Source organism: Grammomys surdaster, unplaced genomic scaffold (assembly GCF_004785775.1).
Source record: "Grammomys surdaster isolate TR1022 unplaced genomic scaffold, NIH_TR_1.0 126313, whole genome shotgun sequence".
In the NCBI taxonomy this organism is placed as follows: Eukaryota; Metazoa; Chordata; class Mammalia; order Rodentia; family Muridae; genus Grammomys; species Grammomys surdaster.
Genome location: NW_021621113.1, coordinates 8,419,649 through 8,447,248, shown reverse-complemented (window position 1 = coordinate 8,447,248; position 27,600 = coordinate 8,419,649). Strand labels below are relative to the sequence as shown.

General features: G+C 50.9%; 2 protein-coding genes and 1 pseudogene across 4 annotated transcripts in view; 2 read left to right on the top strand and 1 right to left on the bottom strand.

Moving 5' to 3' along the window:
- The window catches only part of Grhl3 (grainyhead like transcription factor 3), a 30,901-nt gene extending 19,715 nt beyond the window's left edge, over positions 1-11,186 (top strand). Inside the window, exons 9-16 of one of the 2 annotated variants that reach the window (XM_028759859.1) lie at positions 18-176; positions 640-718; positions 831-967; positions 2,468-2,502; positions 3,478-3,566; positions 4,417-4,502; positions 6,852-6,916; positions 10,303-11,186. In XM_028759859.1, the coding sequence (XP_028615692.1) occupies positions 18-176; positions 640-718; positions 831-967; positions 2,468-2,502; positions 3,478-3,566; positions 4,417-4,502; positions 6,852-6,916; positions 10,303-10,417 (765 nt within the window). In that variant the 3' untranslated portion in view covers positions 10,418-11,186. The remainder of the gene's footprint in view (positions 1-17; positions 177-639; positions 719-830; positions 968-2,467; positions 2,503-3,477; positions 3,567-4,416; positions 4,503-6,851; positions 6,917-10,302) is intronic. The other variant, XM_028759860.1, reaches the window with a different exon arrangement.
- A 795-nt stretch (positions 11,187-11,981) lies between these two features.
- LOC114614370 lies at positions 11,982-12,722 on the top strand (annotated as a pseudogene).
- A 3,178-nt stretch (positions 12,723-15,900) lies between these two features.
- Positions 15,901-27,600, bottom strand: part of Stpg1 (sperm tail PG-rich repeat containing 1) — a 42,706-nt gene continuing 31,006 nt past the window's right edge. Inside the window, exons 7-9 of one of the 2 annotated variants that reach the window (XM_028759856.1) lie at positions 25,338-25,503; positions 19,749-19,939; positions 15,901-17,183 (exon numbers count right to left, since the gene is read on the bottom strand). In XM_028759856.1, coding sequence (XP_028615689.1) covers positions 17,107-17,183; positions 19,749-19,939; positions 25,338-25,503 — 434 coding nt within the window. In that variant the 3' untranslated portion in view covers positions 15,901-17,106. The remainder of the gene's footprint in view (positions 17,184-19,748; positions 19,940-25,337; positions 25,504-27,600) is intronic. The other variant, XM_028759857.1, reaches the window with a different exon arrangement.

Sequence of the window (27,600 nt, the reverse complement as noted above, 5' to 3'; positions counted from 1 at the left end):
CCCTGCTTTGTCCCCAGGTGTTCATCGGTGTCAACTGTCTGAGCACAGACTTCTCCTCGCAGAAGGGGGTGAAGGGCGTCCCCCTGAACCTGCAGATCGACACCTACGACTGTGGGGCAGGCACTGAGCGCCTGGTACACCGGGCTGTCTGCCAGATCAAGATCTTCTGCGATAAGGTGTGTGTGTGTGTGTGTGTGTGTGTGTGTGTACGAGCGTTTGCACGCGTGCATACGTTTGGAGGAGCAGGACACACTACCTGCTTCTCTGAGAAGCCAGTCCCTCCTGTCTCTTTCTCTCCGTGTACCCATCCTGAGCGTTCCTCTCAGTATCTCTCTCCACATCTGTACTTCTGCACCCTTCTGCAGGGTCTGTAAATCTGGCTTTGTGGCTCCATTTTCTCCCCTAGTCCTCCTCATTCCTGCTCGTCTCCCTCTTCCTTCCCTCCCAGCCCCCTCTATATGCTTCCTTCTTCATCTCTCTCAAGACCTGAGCTGACTTCAGGGAGGCTGAGCCTTAGGCGGATACTGGTCCATTTCCCACTTTCCCTGTGGCCTGGCCCATATTCAGGATGCAAAGCAGCAGCTGTGGACATGGCCGGTCCCTCTCCTGGCCCCTGACGAGCACCACCTCTCTTTGCAGGGAGCCGAGAGGAAGATGCGTGATGATGAACGGAAGCAGTACCGAAGGAAAGTCAAGTGCCCAGACTCCAGTAACAATGGTCAGTAAACAGTGGATAGGGGCCAGGTGGGGTAGACCGAAGGAAGGAGGACAGAGATGGTCAGGGGCTTGTGTGAAGGGGCTCTGGGGCTCAGTGGCTTCTTTTTTCCCAGCAGGCATGAAGGGCTGCCTGCTGTCGGGCTTCAGGGGCAATGAGACCACATACTTGCGGCCAGAAGCTGACCTGGAGACTCAGCCTGTGTTGTTTATCCCCAACCTGCATTTCTCCAGCCTACAGCGCCCAGGAGCGGTGAGGAGAGGGCAGGTGGGAGAGGGACTAGGTGGGCCCTGGATCCAGATATGGCCTGTCTAACCACACCACTGGACGTTGGGGTGTTTCCTGGTCCTGCTATTGAAAAGCAAAAAGAAAACTGGTTCTGTTGAACAGCAAAGGGGTTTAAAAATGACCATTGACCATGTGGGTATATAGCCTTAGGGACCTGTCACAAGGAAAAGAGAAATGGATTCTCTATCCAGCAAACTCTCTGAGCTTGGGGTCACATGGGAGATGTCAATTGGAGTCACACCCGGGCTGGGTGACTGGTCCCGGGCAAGCATTACAAGAACCCAGCAAGCCTACAGCATCCTGACCCTTTCTGTACCTCCAGGAGTCACCAATACTAGGTCCAAGGGTCAGGATGGAGGTATACTCCTAAAATCACATAGCCAGAATTTGGACCCACTCTGGATCCAAATTTGGATCCAGGTGCCCTTGGCCACTCACTGGCTACTCTGCCTGCCTCCCCAGCCAGGGGTGCCATCACAGACCATCTGTAGCGGGAGGCACTAGGCCTTACTGAGCTGATATCTCTGTCTTGCGTGCCTGTCCTTTTTGAGGGAAACCAATCTGTTCCCTTTGCCAGACAAGGGCAAGAGCCGGCTTCACTGTGCTCTGCTTCCGTCTCTATCAGCTGGCCACTTCCTTCCCTCGAAGGCTCAGCTCCATGGTTCCTCGGGAGCATTTGAAGGCCAGGCCACGGTGCCTGATTAAGTCCTTGGTATGTGACCTAGGCCGTGCATCACAGAGCCAGATACGGCCACCAGCACAAAGTAGCTCAGACACAGCCATAAGCATATCCCATCCTTTCTGTTCTCCTGGAAGCAGCCTGGTGGCCTGCACTGCCTGGGCAGTGGTATTGGCCTTTCTATAGTGGTTCCATCTATAGCCTGAGGCTCCAGGAAGGAAGGTGTTCATTTAGTGGCCCCACTAAGTGCTTGGTTAAGCAGCTATTCTGTGGGAAACCAGTATCTACACACAGTGGGAAAGAGTTGGTCCTGTGGAAAGAAACGGAGCGAAGGGTGGCCCTGAGCCATCTCCTGCCTTCTCTGGCCCTGAGTGCTCACCCCACAGGATCACACAGGTGATGCCCAATGGGCAGTGTAGTAGCAGTGGCACCAGGCATGCAGTGTGCTCAGGGGCGTTGCTTCAACTCCATCTTCCCATTATCACTGGTCCCCAGCTGTAGGCCCAGTAGCTGCAGCTCTCTGCCTCTGGGATGCTGGAATCAGGATGGGTCAGCAGCCTGCCGGCAGCACTGCAGCAGTTCCATTGTGTCCCTGAGTCCCCAGTTCAGCAGCCTGATGTGGACGGTTCCTGACTTGTGACACACACCCCCCCACACTCACATAGGGGCGTCCTCTGTGCAGAACAGAGACAGCTCTGACGTGGTGCCCATCCCCCTTCCTTCCTAGGCTGCTCTATTTCTTTCTTCTTGTCCCTGACCAGAAATGTCTATTCTCTTTGTTGCAGGTTGTCCCCTCAGCAGGACACAGCAGCTCTGACAGGTATAGGAACAGCAGCCAGGGGTCCTGTCCTTACCTAACCCTGTAACCCTTACATCACGTGGCCTCCTGTCTTTCCCCTGCTGCCGGGAGCCAGGCCTGGTCCTCCCTTCACACTGAAACCACCTGGGTTTTTATGGGCTTGCCTTACATGGAAAGTTGGCAAATCTCTGGTTGAGGCACCTGCTTGTAAAAACAAAACAAAACAAAAAAGGCAAAGAAAAGCCTCTGAGATGGAGACACACATTCGGGGGATCACAAAAGGGAGCTATGCTGGACACCCCTCTCCCCAACACATCACCTCCAGAGGCCACAGTCACCCATGGCCTTCCCTCTGTCAGTCAGAGCCTCTGTCCCAGCATCTTTGGGGGACCCCCGAATGTTTATAGAGGGTGAGGCCAAAGGGCGGGGCAGCGTGATTGTGTAGCTGTAACTGGCTTGGCTTTGCACACAAGCTGTCTGCCAGAATCCATCCCTCCCCAATAAACAGCATGTATGTTTCTTATGAAGCTTTTCTCCAAAGTCTCCACCATGAGTGGTACAAGTCACTCATTCTACTAAGTCACAGGGACAGGACTTGAACCAAAGCCAGCTTGCTCCAGACCCCACGATCCCCACTCCTCCCAAGGCTCTACCCCTCCCTGGCTTGCTTCTTCTAGAAGACATAATGGGGGTGGAGCTAACAGTTTGCTTTGATTAAGGCCACACATGCCTCGCACCATCTCCTATAGCTCATGACAGCTCTCCCCATGGCTGGCTTCTCTAATATATCACTTGAGGTTAAGGAACCCAGCCTGGCATGCTGCCAGCATGTATCAGGGCTGGGGTCTGACCCAGCTAGACCTATTCCTAGTCTCAGGACTTCACCTCTATCCTAACACTCTGTTACCCTTTCCTGGGTCCTTCCCTTCACTAAGGGTCATGTGGTGGGATATGGGGGACAGCTGTCCTCACCAACCCCTCTCTGCTGCCCAACAGGATGCCTCTGAAGCGTACCTGCTCACCCTTTGCTGAGGAGTTTGAGCCTCTTCCCTCCAAACAGGCCAAAGAAGATGAGCTTCAGAGAGGTACACGGCGTCTCAGAGTCCCTCAGAGCCCTCCAAAGCCCCCACCCAAGGCCTGATTCACTCCTTGGAGAGTGTTTAGACCAAGATTTGGGGGTGGCTGAGAACACTCTAGGGCTTAGACAGATGTCACAGAGATGAGAGGACATCTGTGGCTTTGACCCTGTTTGGACATGGTGCTCCCAGGGCAGCTAGCACAGATGACAAGCTTGTAGGGCTGTGGATGGGCTTTTATGTCTTGATTGTCTGGCTTTGACATTCTTTTTTTGTTTGTTTGTTTGTTTGTTTGTTTTTCGAGACAGGGTTTCTCTGTGTAGCCCTGGCTGTCCTGGAACTCACTCTGTAGACCAGGCTGGCCTCTGCCTCCCAAGTGCTGGGATTAAAGGCGTGTGCCACCACCGCCCGGCTGGCTTTGACATTCTTAAGTCTGTGACTGGAAGGAGGGTGGGGGATGGGGAACGGAAGCCCCTGGAAGCTTTAGAGGACCTTAGGAAGGAGTCCACCAGCAGCCAAGCACCAAAGCCTCCAGTAAGTCAGCAACCAAGCCTAGTGATGCGCTCAGGGTTCCCAGACACTGTTCCTGATTTCAGAAGCAGCTCTGAAGTAGGGGGCAAGGACCCCAATTCACATACACAATAAGGGAAACTGTGTTGAAATGACCTTTCCAAGGTCACTGGCTGCCAGGTCATAGAGCCAGACCCGAGATTCAAAGCAGGGCCCTTTAGGAAGTGCTGGATGCAAGCTCAACCCCCCATGAAGGCCATGCCTTTTACGAGCCTTCTTCATCCTCCCAGATCCCTCCCCCCAACCCCCACGCCTGTGCTCAGCCTCCTCTGTTCCTCTTGGTTTTCAGTTCTGTTGTATGTGAGGAGGGAGACAGAGGAGGTGTTTGACGCACTCATGTTGAAGACCCCGGACCTGAAAGGCCTGAGGAATGCGGTAAAGTGCCTCACTTCCCACTGGAGGGCTCTGGTGGGGTCTGCTCTTCCCACCCCACAGGGGGCCAGGGCCCGACTAGCGGGTGTGCCTCCCGATCTTATCACCAGTCAGAACCCGGCTCCACCCTGACAGTCACTCAAACCATAAATCCTCCTTAATCTGATGGCTGCTGTCTGACAGCCCAGGGCTTTTGTTGGCTTTGCAAACCTGTTTCTGTTTTAATGGGAGTGAAAACCCCTCTACAGAAAGGCCAGGCCCCAGAGACGCTCATTTTTTTTTCCCTCCCAGGGTGGCCTCATTCCTTGGGCTTGCAGGACTCCAAGGTGGCTGAGGGCGAGGGCGGGACTGTATCTGGACAAGGAGACCTTCCCCACCCCCAGCCACCTGAGTACAGCTCAGCCGGGGCAAGTTGAGTGTCACCAGGGCTTTGGACTTGAAGGTGAAATCTCTTATGACGCTTTAAGCACATGTAGCTGGAGTATCCTGGACAAGCAAGGGAGACCCACAGGCCAGGGTTTGTTCTGTCTGCCATGCATGGCTGCCTCCTCCCTTTCTCCACTGGGCACTGTTTAGCATCACCTCACTCTGAGAGCCAGGGACTGGCAAAGGTGGCTTAAGAGCCAGGCAAGCCCAAGTTCCTTGCCCTCTGGGCCGTCTTGCTCTTGTGACAGGTTGCCGGCCTGTTTGGCATCAGCCCCAGGAAGTTGGGCTCACACAAAGTCATTAATGACACTTGAAAACAGATAGAATCTTTGGGCTAAATGGCAACTCACAGCAGACTAGCTTCATCGGCTCCCACTTGAGACTTCTCCGTCTCCAGGGGAGCAGAGCTTGCCACCTTTCCACACAGTCCTGGCAGCTCCTGGCTACACGACTATTAGAATAAAATCTAGGGACATTTCTAGTTTGGAGGGATCTCTGTGAAAAATACCCAGGACACTGAACTCTTCCTCTTTCTTGGCTGCCCAGAGAAGACCATCTGCCACTGGCGTCCCCAGGCCTGGGCTTCACTGCAGCTTTAAAGCCAAAAGCCTCCTCCTGTTCCACCAGGCACCAGTATTTGACAGAGGCTGACAGTGGGCCTGACCTGGTCCTTTCCGAGTTCTTTTTCATTGCCTAAATGTGAAACTAAAAGGCACAGGAACGCTGTTCTACAACTCCTCCAGGATGATAGCACTCAAAAAAAAAAAAAAAAGATTATTTATTTATTTATTTTATGTAAATGAGTACACTGTAGCCATCTTCAGACACACCAGAAGAGGGCATCAGATCACATTGCAGATGATTGTGAGCTACCACGTGATTGCTGGGAATTGAACTCAGGACCTTTGAGAGAGCAGTCAGTGGTCTTAACTGCTGAGGCCATCTCTCCAGGATCCACCCCACCCTCTCACCCCCAATGGCACACACTTTTAACCCCAGCATTCCAGAGGTAGGAACAGGCAGACCTCTTTAGTTTGAGGCCAGCCTGGTCTACATAGTAAATTCCAGGGACAGCCAGGATGATGTAGAGAGACCCTGTCTCAAACAACAACAATAAAAGGTTATTTAACTCTAGGGCAGGGACCACTTGCCTTGGCTCAGTCAGAGCGCTCAGCCAAGCTTGGAGCCAGGGCTGTCTCATCTGCAGAGGAAGCTCTCATGTGGACCTAATGGGGTTTTAGGCTCTGAGCCAGGCTTGGGCACTTGGCGCTCAGTGGGCCTACCCCATCAACTGCAATTATTAACTCCTGCCCAGGAGAGGGACATGTGGGGTACCCCACCATACAGGTCCAGGAGTATGCCCATTGCTCCCAAGACAGTGACAGTGACACTCATTGGGGCTTTGGTACATGGCAGGAGCTGGCAGGAATGTATTACATCATCAGCCTATCATTTAATTCTCTCAGCAGTCCTCTGGGGTGGGCATTCTTGCTGTCCCCACAAAGAGTCTGCACAAGGTCACCAACCAGTGGAAGTCAATCCTTAAACACAGACCCAAATGTCAGACCCTAGGTGAGAACCAGAGGAAACAGCCGATGCTTAACCAGATATTTTATAGACACTAAAATGCAGTTTGCTAAGTGTTTCTTGTGATTTGACTTATCATAAGACAATACAAAATAATATCCAACCCCCTACGTGTGGTGTACACTTATGTACATACACGCATGCACGGCACACAGAGGGAAGGTTCCCAGAGGCCAGGGGTGCTTGGCCCAGGGAAATAGGATCACTGTAATTCTCTTTGTTTCCCCACAATGGTGATATATATCACTTTTATAGTCACCAAAGTAAAAGGCGGTAGTATAAAGTGTATATAAATCCAGTTTTGGCCACAGGCAGTGAAACCCAACCATTTCCTTCCAGATCTCTGAGAAGTACGGCCTTCCTGAGGAGAATATTTGCAAAGTCTACAAGAAATGCAAGCGAGGGTAAGTGCCCCCTTAAGGCCTGTGCTTGGCCTTGGTGGAGTTACAGAGAACATGCTCTGAGAGGGTGAAGAGTCCCCAAATCAGGCCACGGCCATAGTCACCACTCCACCTGCAGAAACCAGGGTGAGGGTAGGAGGGAGGTGCAAGAGTCTCCTCACAAGTGACCCTCCTGGGATAGAGGGGGAGAGTGTCAGTCACTCATCAGAAGACCCAAGTTTAACTTCCAAAGCATTGGAGACCAAGTTCGTTTCTTATTCTGATGTTATGTGTAGCATCCGCCATTCACCTGACTCTCTTGCAGGAGACGTCAGACTAAGTCTATCTCATCTAACCCTCAAGTCACACTGGCACACCCCCCTACATTTTACACACAGGGAAACTGAGGCTCAGAGGTGATAAGCAGGGGTCGGTACAGGAGCAGTGAGCAAGGAGCCAGAGGCAAGAAGGCCCAGAGGAGCCTCCCCAGGCAGAGGGTGACGGGAAGGGTGGTTGGCACATTCTCCCATCGAGAAGGCCTTGCACCCTAGTCCCGGCTTCCTCCATCCCCACCCTCTTTTCCTTACTCTGCGGCTCCCAGCTAGCCTCCCAGGCAAAAGGCTGGAGTGTAGAAAAGGACCCATTTGGTTTGGGTTGCATGAGAATCTAGAGGGTTTTGTCTGTGTGTGGGGTCTCCCCTTCCCACCCCCCCACCCCCACTCCCCATCCCACCAAGTTTCGGTTTCATACAGGGGTGCACACTCTGTCTGGAGTAGACTGCTTCATGTCTGCTTTGCCCAGACAAGCCCGGCCCCACTTCTCCTTGAGTGCCATACCCACGTGCCCTGCTTCCTGCCCCTCCTGTGCAGGGCTCCCCTGCAAATCCTACCCCAGGCCAGACAGAGGGGCCAGGGATTGTCTGTGTACAATGGGAAGCTGACGAGCTGTGCGGCTCATAGTTCTGGCTCCTGGCTCATTCGCTGGAGGCCTTCCCATCAATGCAGACAGCTGCTCAAACTGTAATTGTAATGACTTCCATCACCGAAGTTCTTCCCTCGGGCCAGATACTGTCCCCAGTGATGCCTGACGACATCCTACCGGCCCTTGAGCTTGGTGGGATCCTCCCCCTTTGAAGCCAAGGTTCACAGTAGTGGTCATGAGTTAGGGACTAGCAAAAGAGTGGCCTAAAGTATGCACTCCTCCACAGTTTAATCACACACACACACACACACACACACACACACACACACACACCTCCTTGTTCTCCTGATCTCTAAGAAACATGCAAATATTCTTTGCTCGGCGCTGTAGACTGCATCACTCCATAGCCATGAAAACTTCAGCTCAAAGATGGTCTGTAAGATCCTAAAGGACATATTTGCAAATACTCATTCAAATACATGTCCACATCGGAGAAAGGTGGATATTCTAACCCAAAGCCTAGTTTATTCTCACAAACTCTCCCCAAAGTCTTCCAGACCAAGGTCGATAAAATCAATTTTACAAGCATCATGGAGTGCTTGAAAGATTAACCAATACACTGTTTTTGCTGGCAGCAGGCCAGGGGTTAACTCAATATAGGCGGAACTGAGCTAAGAAGTAGCAAGAGCTGTTGATAAGCGCCTGCCACTGGCTGGGGACCCAGTTGGCACTGACCTCTTACTGGAGGGTCCACCTTCACACCACTGCCCTGCAGATACTCTTACACAGCCCAACACCCTGAGGCTGATTGATGCCACTCTGGGAAATAGACAACCCAGCCCTGAAGTTGTCAGAGCATACCTCTCCTCCCCATCCAGCCCCGCTCTCTGGCTTATCTCCAGCCTCCAGCCCCCAAGATAAAGATTACCTGGAATGAAAAGTCCTGTAACCAGCCCCCAGCCTCTGGGAGCCCCAGCTCTAACCTTTTTCCCAAAAGAAGGTGCTGCCAGCTGGTGTTGCTAGAGATGACAGAGGTAGCCCGTGGGCGTCTCACGTTCACTACTGTCCCCACCACCCTCCTGGAGTCCTCACAAAGGCTAGTGTCTACTGAGCTTTCACCCAAGCATAGATTTTGGCTTCCTTTGGCCTCCCACTAACTTGTATTTATAGGATTTTGTGGCTCTTTTCCCTATCCTGAAAAGTGATATCATAGAACTACAAAGGTCTAGATTAAAACCTGAGCTCTGCCATCTACCAACTGTGGCCTTAAAAGCATGGCTTTATATCTTTGAACCTCCTAGCTTCTCCATTCTATGATCTGGCGTGGCATAGTTGTTAAGAACCCAGTCTTCCTTTCTGTGTGAAGTTCTAGAGGACAGAATTCAGGTCCAGTTAATTTGTGTGCAGGAGCCGAGCAGTGGTGGCACACGCCTTTAATCCCAGCCCTTGGGAGGCAGAGGCAGGCGGATTTCTGAGTTCGAGGCCAGCCTGGTCTACAGAGTGAGTTCCAGGACAGCCAGGGCTACACAGAGAAACTCTGTCTCAAAAAACAAAAAACAAAAAAACAAAAACAAAAAAATAAAAACAAATTTGTGTGTAGGAGCAATGTTCTGCATATGAAAGTGTCCAGCAAAGACTGAGGGATCAGAGGTGAATGGATATATGGAGGGTGGGTGGAGGAAGGAGATGGATGGATGGATGTGTGGGTGAACAGATGAATGCATGGGCAGATGGATGGATGAATGGATGGATGGATGGGCAGACAGACAATGGATGGATGGACAGTGAGATGGGTAAGTGGTTGATTGCATATGCCCAGTTCCATTATCTGCTCAGAAGCTTAGCAGGGAAGGGACAAAGTGAAGCTTAGGTCACCTCTGGGTGACTTTTCTTCAGGGAGGCAGATTTTACAGGGTACTCTTGACATAAACTATGACTTTGCCCCTTTCAGAGACCATAGCCATGGAGAGTATGCTTCTTGAGCTTCAGGTCCCTAGCTTGAGGACGGGGGCTGCATCCTTCTAGTCTATTATATAATCCCCTTGAGATTTCAGCTTGACAGAAATCCACTGAGAGGGGTGTTGCATGGCCCCTGCCTCTAGCTTAGGCCAGCACACCTGAGTGGTTCAGTGTAGCCTTTTGTTAAACTTAGATTATTACACCTCCTGACCTTGAACTTACAGTCTGAGCCCCCAGTCTAATGACTGAGAACATAGCATCTTTCCCAGAGTCCCACGTTAGCAACTCAAAAGCATCCACATTCAGCTCAAAAGGGAAGCAACCCAGCAGCAGGCACCCACGTGGTATGGCTGGCAGGCTAGGCTCTGACCTGAGACTTGGCCACTGGGCGTCTTCATCTTCCAGCCTGGTCTTAAGTGTCACAGGGAGCTACCGAGGTGCCCGCAGCACCGCCGTCAAGCCTGTTCACAGAGACCATGACAGGGGACCTTGGCACACCGCAACCAACTCTCCCCTTCTCTCTCTTCCAGAATCCTAGTCAACATGGACAACAACATCATCCAGCACTACAGCAACCACGTGGCCTTCCTGCTGGACGTGGCTGAGCTGGACGGCAAGATCCAGATCATCCTGAAGGAGCTATGAGGACCCAGCCTCACGCATCCCGTACCCGGGGCTCGGCTCACCCATGGACAACCTCTTCTGTGTCAGCTGTTACTTGAAATGCCTTTCTCAGGGGAAGAGGTCTCACAAGCAACAAACTAGGTGATGTCCAAGCCAGGGGGAGACCAAGAAGGTTCCAGGATCTAAATGTCCCACCCAGGCTTGAACCCACTCCAGAGCTTCCTGCAACCCACCAGAGACGGGGAGTCTGATCAACACAGACCCAACTGCCTGCTTTCTCATCTTAAGTCCCACCACAGCCTAGCCTTACAGGGGACAGGGATCACACCACCATCTCTCCGGGGCTATAAGAGCTGTCTTGATTGGTTCTGATGCTCACTCTGTACCCTTCTACCAACTTTAGACCAAAAAGTTCTCACACTTTGGCCAATTAACGTGAAAACTCGTGAGTTTAGGAGCAAATGCCCTTGTGAGGCCTTTGGAGAGGAAACTGTTTCCTCTTGACTTCCTTGGTACAAGACGTAAGTCACCATCATTGAGCTGACAAGAACAAATCCCCCTGCCGCCTACTGTTGTACACATTTCTTATTTACAGTTTTCATCATGTGATATATATATATATATAAGTATATATTGTGTACATATATGCAATATTTTGTATGTTCGTGTTACATTTTTATCATTTCAAAAATATGTATTTCATATTTCTTGAACTATTTTTTTAGCTGTTATTCAACTATGCATTTTGTATATCATAGGATTTAGTAATAAAAGCCTACCTGTGCACACTCCTCCAGCTTTCATGAGCTCTTTCCTTCTGTGAGACTCCAGTGGGGCTCAAAGACCCAGAAGTGGAGGAGGCCCTTCCTCTTTCTCTCTTCACTGTGGCCTTGTCCTAAGGGCTTCTTTAGATGTGAAGGCTGGCAACGGGCATGACGGATTCACCCTGACAGGCCATAGAATCCACATGTGGTCTCCCAAGAGTCACGAAGAGGGTCCTCGATGACGAAAGCAAGGCCTGCGAAGGCTCATAATGGCATTGACGAGTCCCTCATAGCTAGCCCAGTGGACAGAGCCCAAAGCTGGGACCCATGCGACCGAGACCTGGACCAACTCTGCCCCTACTTCTCAGGCTAACCCTTTCTCTGGATTCAACCCAAACTGTCCCCAAAGGCAACACACACCACTTCCCAACTGTACAGTAGTGACATCATATTGGTATCTTGTACAGAGTCACATGCCAGCGTCTAGGCCTCTGGGGAGGGGGCAAGTTCAAACCAAGCCTTGAATCCTCCTAGGAACAGATCGAAAGGACAGCCTTCCTGCCTCCCTCCCGCTCTCCTTTCCTTTCATTCTACAGCTGTATCTACTCCATTTCCTTAGGATAAAATGTAGTGTGGTCCCCACTGGTCTCAGTGTCCCTCAGAGCCTCAGGCTCTCCAGTGAGTCTCAAAGATCCAGGCTGTGGGGAAGGTCAGCACCCTGCCTTTGGTCCCAGAAGCTCTGCTTCCTATGAATTAGATTTTTTTACTACTGTCTGAACAAGACTTTTTAAAAATTTTATACGTATGGGTGTTTTGCCTGCATGGGTGTCTTTGTACAACGTTAGTGTACTTTTTTGTTTGTTGGTTTGTTTGTTTTTTGGTTTTTCAAGACAGGGTTTCTCTGTGTAGCCCTGGCTGTCCTGGAACTCACTCTGTAGACCAGGCTGGCCTCGAACTCAGAAATCCGCCTGCCTCTGCCTCCCAAGTGCTGGGATTAAAGGCGTGCGCCACCACCACCAGGCCTTGTTGGTTTGTTTTTAAAGTTTAAGAACCAAGATCCATTCCTTAAGAACTCGCAATTCCTTTTCTCTGATGTACTTCCTGTCCAGCGTGGTCACATTTGACCTTTGAATTCGCCCACCCCTTCCTTTTCCTCTTCCGGAGACGGTGCTTAGAGGCACTCAAGGTGGTCCAGCGTTTGACATACTGTAGGCTTTCCTACAACACAGCCTCTAACAAAACTAGGCTGTCTTGAACCCCTGGCAACAGGATTGTTTACCTTTACACCAAGAAGGTTGGGAAGGCACCTAAATCCGCATGTGGTGTGTGCCCAGGCAGACTTCGAGGGGTTCGTGATGTGAGACCCAAAGTCCTTATGAGATTGTCTAAGACAAAGAAGCATGTCAGCAGGGCCTATGGTGGCTCCATGTGCGCTAAGTGTGTCCGCGACAGGATCAAGCAGGCTTTCCTTATTGAGGAGCAGAAAATCGTTGTGAAAGTGTTGAAGGCACAAGCACAGAGTCAGAAAGCAAAATAAATATGCATTTTTTAAGTAATAAAAATTAAGGCTTAGTCAAAAAAAAAAAAAAAAAAAAGAACTCACAATTCCAACAGACTCCACGGTCAGATATCACAAGCCCTACCTACAGTCAGCACTGGGATGCAGGCTACCCAATCGAGGAGCTGGCCTCGGGCATCAAGGACAGGATGCCAAAGGACTCAGCAATGCAGTTAGGTAATCGGTTAACACACTGGGGAGACAGTTACTCTTTTGTTATTAGACAGGGCCTCACTGTATGGTTCAAGCTCCTCTTAAACTCACTGCCCATAGCACTAGGAGGGTGAACACACACGACCAATCCCAATCTAAAAGCTTTTGAACATTCAGGCTGAAGATCCCGATGAACAAAATCTCAGGATTCTAAAGACAGACTCTGCAGTACTAATGCTTCCTCCTCCTTCAACATGGTTGGTGTGCCCTGCTCAAGGGACCCTGCAGCATTAGGGCTGCATCCTCCCAGTCAGGGACACCACACTACGCATCAGAGCAGAGTCACGTATGAAGGTGACATGACAGGAGAAGAAAGTAGCTGATAGTGCCAAGCACATGCAGGACTCCTAACTTCCTGTAGCCGTTTCTGCCCAGAGCAAGAGGAAACCTAGGCAGGGCAAGGGGGCGCTGCTGACCTCACTGGCATATTGGAATCATTTGGGCAGCCTCTACCCTGCCCTCGAATCTAAATCAGCCTTCTGGATCAAAGCCCAGGCAATGGCACCTTTTGAAGCTCCCTAGGTGATGAGAGTGTGGGTGCAATCAAGGCTAAGGGTCACTGTTCCAAAGAGGCATTGATGCCTTTGGGTCTCTGTGGCTGCCACCTGCGCACAGCAGAATCGGCAGCCTTGGAACACACCTGCTGCAAAGCATAGGACAGGTACTGGAAGCTTCCAGCAAGACACCTGGACAGAACTGAGGGTTCTCAAACCACAAAAGCTACTGAGTCCCCAAGGACAACACTCTACCAGCTTTGAAAAGATCAGCCCTGCTCTTCAAGAAAGTTGGGCGGTGGGGGACAGGGTGCCAATTGTAAGACCGCCATTCACTTCCTGAACTGAGAAACTAGGCAGAATGAGGTGGGCCAGGTTTCTACAGCTTTCACTTTCAGAGGGCAGCTGTTGCCAGTGGGAAGAACACTACCTGTCTGCAGGCAACTGGAGGCAGCTGATGCAGAGGCCATGGAGGGGTGCTGCTTACTGGCTTGTTCTCCACGGTTTGCTCACCTTGCTTTCTTATAGAACCCAAGCTCACCAGTCCAGGGATGGCCCCACCCACACTGAGCTGGACCTTCCCACATCAATCACTAATTAAGAAAATGCCCTGCAGGCTTGCCCGCAGCCTGAGTTTTATGGAAGCGTTTTCTCAGGAATGAGGAGAGGGAAGGGGAGAAATTAACGAAAGGATGAACACGTGAGATAAGCAAGATGAAGAGCTGAGTGAACAGACCCGGCTACTGTAAGCACGGCTCCCTAAGCTTGAGGCACTGACTTCACCTGAGGCAGGCATGTGTGAGTGCAGTCTCTCTGGCCCGCCCCAGACCCATGATGTCAATGTTCTAACACTACCCAAGGGATTGTGTGCATTATCATTTGGGAAGCACTTTGTTGTTTTTGTTGTTGTTGTTGTTTTGTTTTTTTTTTTGTTTTTCGAGACAGGGTTTCTCTGTGTAGCCCTGGCTGTCCTGGAACTCACTCTGTAGACCAGGCTGGCCTCGAACTCAGAAATCCACCTGCCTCTGCCTCCCAAGTGCTGGGATTAAAGGCGTGTGCCACCACCGCCCGGCTGGGAAGCACTTTGATGAAAGAGCTGTGCATCCCAGTTCTGGCTTGCTCTCCATCCCAGCCCCACACAAGACTTTATAGATCAGCAATGTTGCTGCAGGGCTGTAATCCCAGCACTCGGATGCTTACGGCGGCAAGAGGCTCTGGAGTTCAAGGATAGCTGGACTACAGAGGGAGGCCTTGTATTAGAAAATCAAAACCAAATACAAAAAAAAAAAAAAAAAAAAAAACCAAAAGAACAACAACAACTAACAGCTTTAAGAACACAGACAGTTCAAGCGTGTCTGTGAGGCTTGAGCTGAAGATGGAAGACTCATCCTGAATGCGATGGCACCATCCCATGGACTGGGGGACCAGACAGAATAAGAAAGGAGGAGAAAGCCAGCTGGGGGCCAGCATTCCCGCCTCTCTGCTCCGGTGCCATCCTTAGCATCCTTACCTTAGCCATCTTGTGCTCAGCCCTGCTAACACATCCTGAGCTGTCCCAACCATACGTGGTTCCCACCCTGGTGGGCTGTGCCCTCACACTCTGAGCCCAGATTCGCCCTTCCTCCTACAAGTTCCCTCTGTCAGATAATCTTGTCAACTGACGGGAAAAGAAGCTGATCCTATGCCCCAAATCGATTAAGGCAGAACTCTGGGATTCAAGCTTAGTGTGATCTTGGTGTTAGAACTCTATCTGCTCCTACGTAAGCCAACCGTCCGTCTGAAGGTTGAGACAGAATCCTGACCAGCCTAGGACATCTTCTGGATGTCTGAAGACTGTCACATGGACCATCTGAGCTTAGGGCCTCAGCCCAGCCTCGGCACCAATGGTGAATGCTGGCAGGTCCTGTCAGCCCGTTCTCTCACCCCCTTGGAGTGGCCTGTTTCCTTGTCACTTGGTGGAGCATCATGATGTCTGAAGAGGCCTGACGTGACTTCCTGTACATTATCAGTCTCCACCTGACATACCCAGGACTAGGGGACTCCATGCACTAAACCTGGATCCGAGGGACCTGGGTGGGATCCCCTGATCCTAGATCACTTTAGATATGGCCCTGCTGTCAAGAATCTGTGGCCAGGCACACAAGGCATCTTCAGATTCTGAATGTCAGCTCTGAAAAGTCTTCCAGAACATCTAACATAGAAGTAGAAAGCCCACTCAAGAGTGTCCTCTTTAATAAAGTCTATAGTCAACTGCAGCCATCCTTAGAGATATCATGTCAAAAACAGACAGGCACTCTTAAAACTCCTGTGACTCCGACACCCATTAGTGTGCTGGATGCTAGCATGTTAGGTGTGACTTAGCTCACACCTGACCAATTCCACTCACACACCATAAGACCTGAAGGTATAGATTTTGAAGTCCTGATTCCAATGGAGTTCTGTTCACAGAGGAGAGCCAAGGATCAGAGCAGGAGCCCAAGCTCAGAATCCCTTATGCTTCCCAGGGTACACCAGGCTAAATCACCATTCCAAAGCCCTGGCTTGCTGGAATCTGAAGATTACAAAGAGCCCAGCTTCTGTGAGAAGCAAGAATTCCATTTAATTGAACATGTTTCTTCATCTCTCCCCATCCTCTTTCTCATGTCCTCCCCCCCCACCCCCAGGAAGAGAGCCAGTCAGGCAGCCAGTCCAGATGGGAAGCCCAGGAGGCAGAGTTCTCAGAAAATGTCAAGGAAGGGGCCTTGGGAAGAAAGGAGCCCAGGCAGTCGTTGTGGAAGGAAATGGGGGCGCTGGAGGAGGGAAGGGCAGCCTATGAAGATCCCATTTAGGAAAGCAGTGGACATTTGTCAATGTCTGGGACAGGAAAGGATGGAAGGGGTGGGAGGAGCGGGAGGGGGAAGGGGCACATTTCATCTCGGTTCTTGGTCAGCTCTCTTTAGCCATTGCAGGCAAGCCATGATCTGTCAGGGACACCATCCAACTTAGTAACCGCCGCCTACTCAGAATCGGAGTGGGAAGACAGGAAGGCGACAGAGACTGGGCAGAGGTAAGGTTTGGGAAGTGAGAACATGAAGACAGGGGACCCAGAGGTCCTCCCTGCCCCGGGGACTGTGGTTCCAGGCCTCTAGCTCCAGCTAGAGGTTCTGCCTCGTCTGCTGATGACTGTAAGTCCATGGCGTGGTGAGTGATTCATGACTACTTTCCATGTTCTTGCTGTGTAATAACCAGGCATAGCTGAGGGCAGGAGTGCCCAGGGAACATCCCTGTGCCTCTGCTTCAGGCACCTCTGAGCGAGCCTTCCTGCTACCCAGAAGACAAGGACAATCTAGAGGACAGAGCCTCAGCACCCTGGCTGACTTTACCACAGGCTGCCTTGGCAGGAGACTGTGACTCCATATTAGAGTCGATGCAAGATTTCCAAGAGTCCTTATCTCTGGAAAGGAGAGTCACCAGAACCAGCTTGGAGACTGGCACGGAGGTAGCCAGGGAGCACTGCTTGCAGTGAGGGGCATCATGGGAGGGGCAGGGGTGGCCAGTCTCCAGAAGGTAGCTCCAGACAGTATGTGACCCTGGGCTGGATGATGCAGAGGAAAGGCATGTTCTGTTGAAAGACATCCTGGGGAGCAGGGTCAGGGGGCCTGGTGGGCTGAGCCTCTCTCTCCCACTGCTCTTGTGGTATCACTAGACTGCAGGGATCCATTTGTTGTCCTCGTTGTAGAGGAAGGACTGCTTCCCGGGAATCTCTGGCTTGTATGTGGCTGAAGGGAGAGAAAGAAAGAGAGAGAAGTGACCAGAAGGGCTGATCAGAGCTGGGAAGGGCTCCCTCACCCTCCTCCTGCCCTGCAGCCTATGTGTCTAGAGACAGGGAGAGGAAGCAACTGGCTTTGTGTTGCCTGACTATTATTTTATTTTTAAAGGGGGCAGAGGCAGAGGTCACCTTTGGATGTCTTTCTCTATCGTCCCTCTCCACGTTTTCTTTATTTTAGGATACGGTCTCTCGTCAAGGCTCCGTCTGCCTCCGTCCTCATCACCATGAACTTTGGCTTTTGCATGGGAGCCGGGGATCCAAGCCTGGTCCTCACGCTTATACGGTAAGCACTTGACCTACCAGGCCATCTCCCTGGCCCTGTGACATGGCTCTTAGCTGACCAAGACTGGCCTCTGGACTGTGGCTTCTGGTACTCTTTAACTCTTTGTATACTTCCTTAACAGAATTAACTTTATTTACAAGATCACTTTCTAGAAGATGTAAAATGGGCACTTCATGTCAAACGGTATCTTAAAGAAGGGGGGTTTAAGTTGGTAGAGTTTTCTGTTAGTTCAACTGTTTCCAGAAAAACTGAACGCTATGCCCATCACGGACCTATATCTCTAGCAAACAAGCCTTGTGAGGCACAGTGACAGAATCTCTCCCATGTCCTATCAGGAAGCTACAGAGGGGAGGTCATGGTCGAGGCAGACCTGTGCCTGCTAGAGGCACCACCACAGACAGGTCGTGTATCCTCCCAGCATACCCTGGGGCTATTGTGATGGAGGTGACCACAGCAGGAGGAGTGGCCTGTTGGGATCCATGCTTCAGGAATCTTTCATGTGTATCCTTCTCAGACACCGTTCTAAGAGGACCCAGTAAAACAGCTTGACATGAAGCTCCAACCATCCCTGGGCCTCCAGAACTCCTGTGTTAGATGCTAGTCTCCTGTCCTGAACAGATACCCTCCAGGGCTGCCCATCAGTGCTTACCAAAAGGCTGAGTGTGTAAGACAAGGTGGCTGCCCTGTTCATTCAGCCTTCTCGTCCCTGTGCACATGGCACATGCCAACAGCTCTTGCTGTTGTCAGGGAGCCGTAAGGAGAGCTTTAGAGAGCTGCAGACAGATGGGGACACCCAGAGACCATCCATCACTGTGGAGCGAGCCTCTAGGGATAGGAAACTGTCCATCTTGATGGAGCGGACCCCTTAGGATGCTAACTCTCAGGAAGATCTGCTCAGCTCATGGGGAGGGAGGGAGGAGCTAGGTGGCATCAGAGAGCCACTCCCTCAGATCGGCTCTTGTGTCCATCTCAAACAAGGCATAAGCAGCAAGAGACCTGTGGTGCTTTGAATAGGTTTGACCCCCATAAATTCATCTGTTTCAGTGCTTGGCCATAGGGAGTGGCACTTTTAGGAGGTGTGGCCTTGTTGGAGGACAACTTTAAGGTCTCCTATGCTTAAGTTCCGCCCAGAGTGAAATCGGAACGTCCTCCTGGCTGCCTTCGGGTCAAGATGTTCCTCTTGGTTTCTCCAGCACCATGTCTGCCTGGATGCTGCCATGCTTCCCACCATGATGATAACAGACTGAACTTCTAAAACTGTAAGCTAGTCCTGATTAAATCGTGTCCTTTATAAGAGTTGCCTTAGTCATGGTGTCCCTTCACAACAATGAAACACTAAGACAAGACTCCACCTCTCAACCCCACCACAAATGTCCCGAGCAGAAGGCAGCTTACCCTTCAGGCCTTATCTGTCTTTAAAATTCCTTGGCCAGTCTAGCCTAGAGGCTTAAATATCTTTAAGAATAAGGAGGTTTCTGAGAACTTTATCAATGCTGTGACTATTTCCTTCTAAAACAGTGGGGCTCGAAAGGCGGCTCAGTAAAGACGGCCACACAAGCCTGAGGTCCTGACTCCAGCAACCTGGAGCCCAGGGAAAAGCCAGGGTCATGGGCATGCGCCTGTAACCCTAACACTGGTGGACGAAGACAGGCAGATCCCTGAAGCTCACTGGCCATCTGCCTAGTAGAACCAATCTGCTTTGGCTTCAGGTAGAGACCTTGTGTCCAAAAAATAAAACAGAAAGGTTTTGAGATGACTCGCTCACCTAAGCCTGACAGCCTGAGTCCAATCCTGGGGTCCACAAGTTGTCCTCTGACATCCATATGGGTCATGGCATGAGAGTGCATGTACGCACACAAGCACGTGCACACACACACACACACACACACACACACACGAGATAGAAGGAGGGATGAGAAGAGGGAAGGGGAGAGGAGGGAAGGGAAGGGGATGAGAGAGGGAAGGGAAGTCTGTGAGGTGCACACCTTAGCTAGAACAGTCACAACCACCCCGAAGCTCTGAGCTCTTGCACATCCCAGCCATGGTTTTAAATCCAAAGTTCCCTTTCCATTCAGAAACAAAACAGTTTAGTATTCTGAACTGTGAGCCAATGACCTGCTAAACCCACCTCACCCTTGGAACTTGTTTAGCAAACAGCCCGTAAACTGGCGGGATTTGATGGCCTCAGACTAACAGAGTGTTGTGGAAGAGTTGGGGTCTCAGTTCTCTGACCTGGGCCAGGAAAGTTTGGTTTGGATGACTTCAGTGGCCACCGGCTGGTGTTGGACACGAACGATGCACTGGAGATGAAGTGCTTGGGGGGTCCCTCGTAGTTCACGATCTCATACTGACCAGGACCAGGCAGAGGCGGCTTTGGGGGCAAAGGCAGAGGGTGGGCGGAAAAGTTCAGGAGCGTAGTTTTCCTTTGGAAAAGACAAAATGGGAAGGTGTCACCACAGCAGCCTCGTGGGAGAAACAGTAGTGTCTGTAAAGCACAGGCAACACCAGGGGTCCCCCAAGGGTCTATGAGGGGTTCACTTTGGGCAGTATCCTAGCTCAGTTGCTTATGAGCCCAGGACCTCTGGGCTTCAGTATCCTCATCTGCACAATGGTAACCAAACCACACAGGCTTGCCTGGATTAAATGAGGTGTAGTATCTGAACCATGGTCCCGGGACAGCAAGAGCACAGACACACTTCTGTCCCAGACATCTGTTGCTGAGCTCATTGGGATAAGCAGGTAGCATTGACTGTATGTGCTGTCTGTGGTTAATTGCTTTAGTCTGGCTGGAGCTCTGAGAACTGATGCCTGGGTGAGAAAGAGTCTTTGATGAGCCACTTGTGATGTCTGCATAGTCAGGGAGGAGGAAGCCCTATCTTTCCTTCCAGGGATTTGATGGTCTACAATGAGCAGATTTCTACTGACATTCCAGAACCCTGCTCTCTCCTTTCCCTTTAAGACTGGAGGCTGGAGTGGAAAGGTACTGGGCTGGGGATCTAGAACAAGGTACTCCCTGCTTGTATTGTAACTTTTTCAGACTGCCATCTTTCCTTCTGGAAAGGGAGTCTATTTTGTATAACATCTTTGCCATTAAGTCATTAAATAAAGCTAAACTAACCCATGCTGGAGTCCAAGCCCACTTAACAATTCTGGTAGACCGTTTATAAGCTGGTGGAGCTTAACAAGAGAGCCTTTGAGAACTGTTCTCACACTACAACCCACAGTATAATGGTTACCGGGTGTCCTGGGGCTATCTGGGGAGTCAAGCCACTGTCCAGGAAACGCCTCATACCTGAACTTTCTCCTGGAAGGGCCACTGTGCCAGAAAGCAGTGCGGGAGTCCTGCTGACCTGTGGAACTCCAGTGAGCCAGGATACCCAGAGCTGTCTAGTGAACCTCCTTATTTGCTGAGAGAGCTAATATCCAGAGAAACTGGAGCCCGTGTACAGTCAGAGCCCATTACAAGGATGTGGCTTTGTGGCACTAGCCCCTTAGTCCCAGCAATTTGGAGAAGCGCCATGACAGAGGTGTCTAGGTTTCAGGGTCACCCACAAGGAGTCTGAATTCTAGTCATGCCACTGACTGGCTGTGGGGTCCTGGACAAAGACCTGAATCTGAAGCAGGAATTGAGAACCCCTGCTGTTTATAGGGAACCATAGAAACAACAGAGAATGTGTGAAGCATCTCTCAATGAGCCAGTGCGTGTTCAGCGCTCACATGAGGGCCCCTCTGCTGTGTGGGGAACTGCCCACTGCTAGGGAGGCCATGGTAAGCCACCTCACTCTGCCTGAGGCTCCAGCTTTCCAACAGCTGGCTTGAATGTTTATATTAGAACAAAGATATCCACGGGAAGGAGGTAGTATGTACCTGTCCGCTCCACACAGAAGGCCTGGCTTTAGGAAGACCTACCCGACTTTTCTCTGTAGTTCAGCATGGGGCTAGGTGCCTCAAAGCTCTGTAAGGCAAAATCATCTCCCCTAAAGCATGAAGCAAGTAGAAAGTGTGTGTGTGCGCACGCGTGTTCATGTGTGTGTATGCATGGATGGCATGTGTGAGTGTATGTGTATATTTGTGTATATGTATATGCATGTATGAGCATGTATGTATGTGTCTGTGGGGAGGTTATATATGTATGTGTGTGGGTGAGGTGTGTGTATGTGTATATATGTGCCTGTGCGTATGCATCTATATGTGTGGAGTTATGTATGTGTCTGTGTGTAGGTGGAGTGTGTATATCTGTATGTCTGTGTATATATGTGTCTGTGTGTATATGTGTGTGTATATTTGTGTGTATATATGTGTGTCTGTGTGTATGTGTCTCTATGTGTATGTGTGTATATGTGTGTCTGTGTATATATGTGTATATGTGTGTGTATATGTGTTCATTTATTTGGGTATGTGTGTGTATACTTGTGTGTATATATGTGTCTGTGTGGATGTGTCTCTATGTGTGTGTGTGCATGCGTGTGTGCATGTGTGTGTGTGTGTGTGTGTGTGTGTGTGTAGAGTGGAGCAGAGTGAATAGGGACACTGCTCCTTCAGGAAGGAGGAGCAGGCTGGAAGCAGTGTTATTCTGGGTCTTTCTGGGAGGCAAATGTGACTGAAAAGCCAATAAGAGAGCTCCCTTTAACTTTACACTGGGCCTGGGCGGGGAGGAGATTGGGGGAAGGATGGTAAGAAATGAGAGAACAACCCAGAAATGATGGAGGAATAAAAAGCTGAAGTCAGACACTGTCCTCTTTTCCTGTGTCAGGACCCCTGGGGGAGGGGTGCAAAGAAGGTGATCTTCCCTTCATCATACCCCACCCACAGCTGGCTCCCCCTCCATCACCCCCCACAGCTGGCTCCCCCTTCCATCACCCCCCACAGCTGGCTCCCCCCTCCATCACCCCCCACAGCTGGCTCCTCCCTCCATCACCCCCCCCACACACAGCTGGCTCCCGGTGGTGAGGAGCAGTTGTGAAATTACTGAGCTCCCGTGGCCATACCCAGGGTGGCTAGCAATGCAGTGTGACCGGGCTTTGATGGATTTCATGGCTTAGTAATGACTGAAAACATCTATGAAACTCTCCCAGGAGCCACAGCAGGATTGAGCACACTCTGGTTTCCAAGGGACCCCTCTGTCAAAGGCCCAGAGATAATAGATGTCTTCAAGGTCACAGCAGGTCACTTGGAGAAGGTACCTCAGACCCCTGGGACACTCCCAGACACAGGTTCTCTGCCTCGGGGATTCTCAGGTTTGGGAGGGATAAAGGGGCAATTTCTAACAATTCTTCTCCACATGAAAGGGAGGCCGATTGCCTCTGGGGTGGAATGCAGTATCTGTTCTGCAGGGCTGGGCAGTGACAGATCCTGGGAGGATGCATCCCACAGTGAGTGACAACCCCCATTCCCCAGGGAATCTAAGATGGGCCCAGTCGTAACTGGCCTAGCATAATTACTGAACTGGAGACTGGCCAAGGAGCTTGATTCTCGAACTACCCTTGACAGGACAGCATACTGTGCAAAGCCCGGAATTAGAGACTCCAGGAAGTGGTCAGAGAGGAGTCTCTGGGGATTCCTCTGCCTGGCAGCAAGAGCACTAGAAGGACCCCATCCCGACCTCAAAGGCTTCCCCTGCCCCGCCTCACAGAGTCACGTCCCCAGGATGGGGACTGAGGAACTCCAGAAGTGAAGCGCTGGCTGACCACTGCTTTTCGAGACAGAGTTTCTCTGTGTAGCCCCGGCTGTCCTGGAACTCACTCTGTAGACCAGGCTGGCCTCAAACTCAGAGATCTGCCTACCTCAGCCTCCAGAGAGCTGGGATTAAAAGAGTGCGCCACCACTGCCTGGCTCTCGCTTCACAACCTAAGACAACCCACACAACAACAAATCCTCTTGGCTCTGAGTCAGCTGGGCAGCCGAAGGCCGAGAACACCCACACCACGCTCCTCAGCCATGTTTCATGAGGCACAAGTGGCAGCCTCTGGGGTGGCACTGCCCTACAGCCACCATTCTGGAGAGCTCAGGGGTAGCTCCTTCTCACTGAAGCTTCCAGATCCCGGCTGTGGGTTTGGGCCACCATGCCAAATGGCAGCTGAGTCCTATTTTGGCAGCATACAGCCTAATCTCTGTTGTAATGACTGACAGCCAGATGTCTGGGGTGACAGATGCTTCTCCCAGTTTGAACATTAGGTAATGCATCAAAATATCACGCGATCTCCGCAAATACTTATGCGTCAGCTGGGAAAAAAGTAGGAACTGTTTCCAAGTTCTGCTTCATTGAACCTCGCAGGAGCCACAGCAGAGAAGGTCCTCATCTCTGCTCAGCAATGAGGCAAGGCGGGGAGACTCCATAAGGGACAATCCTCTGCCCACAAGCCTACCCCGTAATGCAACATTTCCCCAACAGACTAAGGAAAAGTTTGTGTGCAGAGGGAACTCAAGCCACCTGAAGGCAGGAGTCCCTGACCTTTAGGGAGGGAACCAGCCATCCTGGTCCCCTGGGAAGGAGCCTGCAGAATCCCACAATGGGAGCACTGAGGGAACTTCCATCTGAGCCTGAGTCTCTTCTCCAGCTCCTATTTGACTTGACAGAGTCCTGCCTTTCTGCCCTGTGCCCCAGGCTGATAGCCAGATGGTGCCCAGTGTTTCCAGCCTCCTACTAGTTGCCTGGGTATCTAGCCCACTGCAGTAATGGCCCTGACACCAGTCTTGCCTCTGGGGAGGGGCTCAGGTGTCCACACACTCAGCCCTGACCCTGATGTCACCCTTCCAAAGGTTGGACCAGCAAGAGAGGCTCGGACAGGAGGAGAGGCCTCTGACGGTAAGATCAACCTTCTGTGCAGCTGGCACTAGAAACTCTACAGCCATTGGAGGAATTCTTAAGCCCCGAATACCTGAGTATCTTAGTTGAAAATAACACTGGAAATGGTGTAAGAGAGGCTGGAGAGAGGGTCCACTGGCAAAGAGCACTTGTTCTCGCAGAGGACTGGGTTTGTTTCCCAGCACGCACAAGGCAGCTTACAGCCAGCTATAGCTACAGTTCCAGAGGACCCGTTGCCCGTCCTTTGGTCTCCATGGGTACTGCAGACACACGGTGCACAGACATACATGCAGGCAAAACATTTGTACACATAAAATAACAATTACAAAAATTCAAATGGTTGTCTCTCTCAGCCTCTCACCCCTGCTTTGGTGAAGCAGGGTCTGGCTATGCAACCCAGACTGATCTTGAATTCTCAATCCTCCTGCCTCAGCCTCCAAAGTGCTAGGATTACAAGTGTGTACTAACCTGCCTAGCTCTGTTTCTTTTTAACTTTGTGTGAATAGCAAGTCACCATTTGCATCCACTCTGTGCCTGACAGATTTTTAATTCTGAAAGCAGCCCTGTAAGGATGAATTAAACCCACTCCACTCTACAGATGAAGGTACGGGAGCTCAGAGTATAGTGCACACTGCCCAAGGGCCAAAGGTGAAATCCAGCAGTCCCCTTCAGTGTACCTCTCCGGGATGTGCCCCCATTCCTGCCTCTCCCCCAGCACGGGGAAGAGTCCACATTATAAAAGCAGAACTGCCATGACCCCCAGGAGAAGCCAGCATGGTGAGGGACACCGAAAGAGCCTGGCAGCCCTAAACCCAGGTCTCTCTATGAGCTGTGAAGACTCAGGCAAATTCCTCAACCTTGCTGAAGAGTCTTCCTCTAGGCAACAAGGTCAGTGACTCCGCAGCTGGCAAGGGAAGGATCCCACCCCGCACCGAGTCCCGTTAAGTGGTGCCCTTCTCATCCTGCCCCTCCAAGGGTCCCCTGGAGCTGCCAGAGAAAGAAAACGCAGGACTCACGGGAGATGAGCTTTTTTCAGAATCTTGGTTTGATCGTTCGGGTTGTAGTAACCAGGCCCTGGGCCTGTTGAGTTCGGTTTTAATCCACGGCCAGTTTTGGATTTGAAGCAGGACATTAAGAACCTTGGCGACTGCTTTACCAGGGACTCATTGACATTGTAATGCCCTGAACAGAGAGGAACACGGACATAGGATGAGACACTTCCCAGATGAGGGAAAAGCAGTGCCTGCCACCAGCTCCTCACAGCCACAGGCACCTCACAGTGGACACGGTGACAGTGTCACCTCAGCAGGTCAACTGGGAAGGCTGCCTGTGTGGGCTGACAGGTCTGCCACTTAAAGAACACACTTCAACCCATGGGCCTCAGAGCAACCTCGCTGGGTGGGACTCACTCTACACCCTGTAGCCCAGAGACAGGATTTAACTAGCCGGAGGACTTCCAGCCAGCCAGCCACCTAAGGAACAGCCCAACACTGGTATAGCCCAAACCAACACAGCTTCCCCCCTCAATAGAGTAGGAACACTCAGTCTTCCGGGGACAGGGTGGTTCCAGTAGCTGAATGCTATCTTCATGGCTTGTATATGTCTAGTAAGAAAAGGGTGTGTGTGTGTCTTTCTGTGTGTGTCTGTATCTCTGTGTCTGTGTGTCTGTGTATCTATGTATCTGTGTGTGTATGTCTATGTATCTATATGCCTGTGTGTATAGGTCTGCGAGTGTGTTTGAGTGTGTTTATGTCTGTTATGCATACATGTATGTGCAGATATGCATGTCTGTGTTCACACAAAACCAGAGATGTTCTTCCCATGTTCTACCACGCTCTGCCTTATTCTCTTAAAACAGAGATTGCTCACTGACTAGGCTAGTGGCCGGTAAAACTCAGCAGTTTCTCTGTCTCTGCCTACACAACACTGGAGTTACGGGTGCATGTGTGAGCACACCCAGCTTTTTACACGGGTAACGGAGATTCAATCTCAGATTCTCATGCCTATACAGCAAGTACCCCTACCTGAGGAGCCACCTTCCCAGCCCCCAAGCAATGGGTTCTTTAAAAAAATATTCAAGTCTGTTATTTTTAGGCGTCTTTGTTTGCATGTGGGCGTGTGAGTTCAGATGCCCCTGGAGGGGTCAGATCTCTTAGGATTGGAATCCCCTAGAGGTGTGAGCCACCTGAAATGGATACTGGGACTTGAACTTGGGTCCTCCGGGAGAACAGCAAGTACTCTTAACCACTGCGACATCTCTTTAGTCCCTGCACAATATTACTGAGAATCTGCTGCTTGGAAGAAAAGTCTAGCGCCCTCTAAAGCAGTGCTTCTCAACCTGTGGGTCTCCACCCCTGGGAGTCTAATGATTCTCAGGGGTCACCTAAGATCATATGAAAACACAGGTATGTACATTATGATCCATGACAGTGGCAAGATTATAGTTATGATGTGGCCATGAAGATAATGTTATGGTTGGGGGTCACCATGACATGTGGAACTGTATCAAAGGGTCCCAGCATCAGGAAGGCTGAGGACCGCTGACCTAGAGCCCGTGTGCCCAATGCTCTTGTCTTAAGAAACCACAATCAAGGGCTGGAGAGATGGCTCAGCGGTTAAGAGCACTGACTGCTCTTCCAGAGGTCCCGAGTTCAAATCCCAGCAACCACATGGTGGCTCACAACCATCCGTAATGAGATTGGATGCCCTCTTCTGGTGTGTCTGAAGACAGCTACAGTGTACTCATCAATAAAATAAATAAATAAATATATATAAAGATTAAGTCGACAGTAAATTTAAAAAAAAAAAAAAAGAAACCACAATCAAATCCACTTCATTTGTCCACACAGCTCCAAGGAGAGGAGGATGGCCTGAGCTGGAGGGGAGAGCAGGGAGCCGTCTCACTCCTAAGGCTGTCACTGATACCTGGTCAGGTCGCTCCAGACTTCCCATCAGTCAGAAATTAGGGGAATTACTCAACGGAGGAGGTGCTCTAGGCATAAGCTTGACACGCGGTCGCAGGCAGCATTACAGGGACTAAGCCAGCAGGGGAAGGCAAGCTCACAGTGACACTCGCAAGTGCCAGAAGGCCACTTGTGCATGGCTTGGGAGTTTTGTTTGTTTGAGTGTCTTTTAGTTATCTGTATGTGTGCTTGCGCTTGTGTTAGTATGAGTGTGCCTGTGTTAGTATGAGTGTGCCTGTGTTAGTATGAGTGAGTGTGCCTGTGTTAGTGTGAGTGTGCCTGTGTTAGTATGAGTGTGCCTGTGTTAGTATGAGTG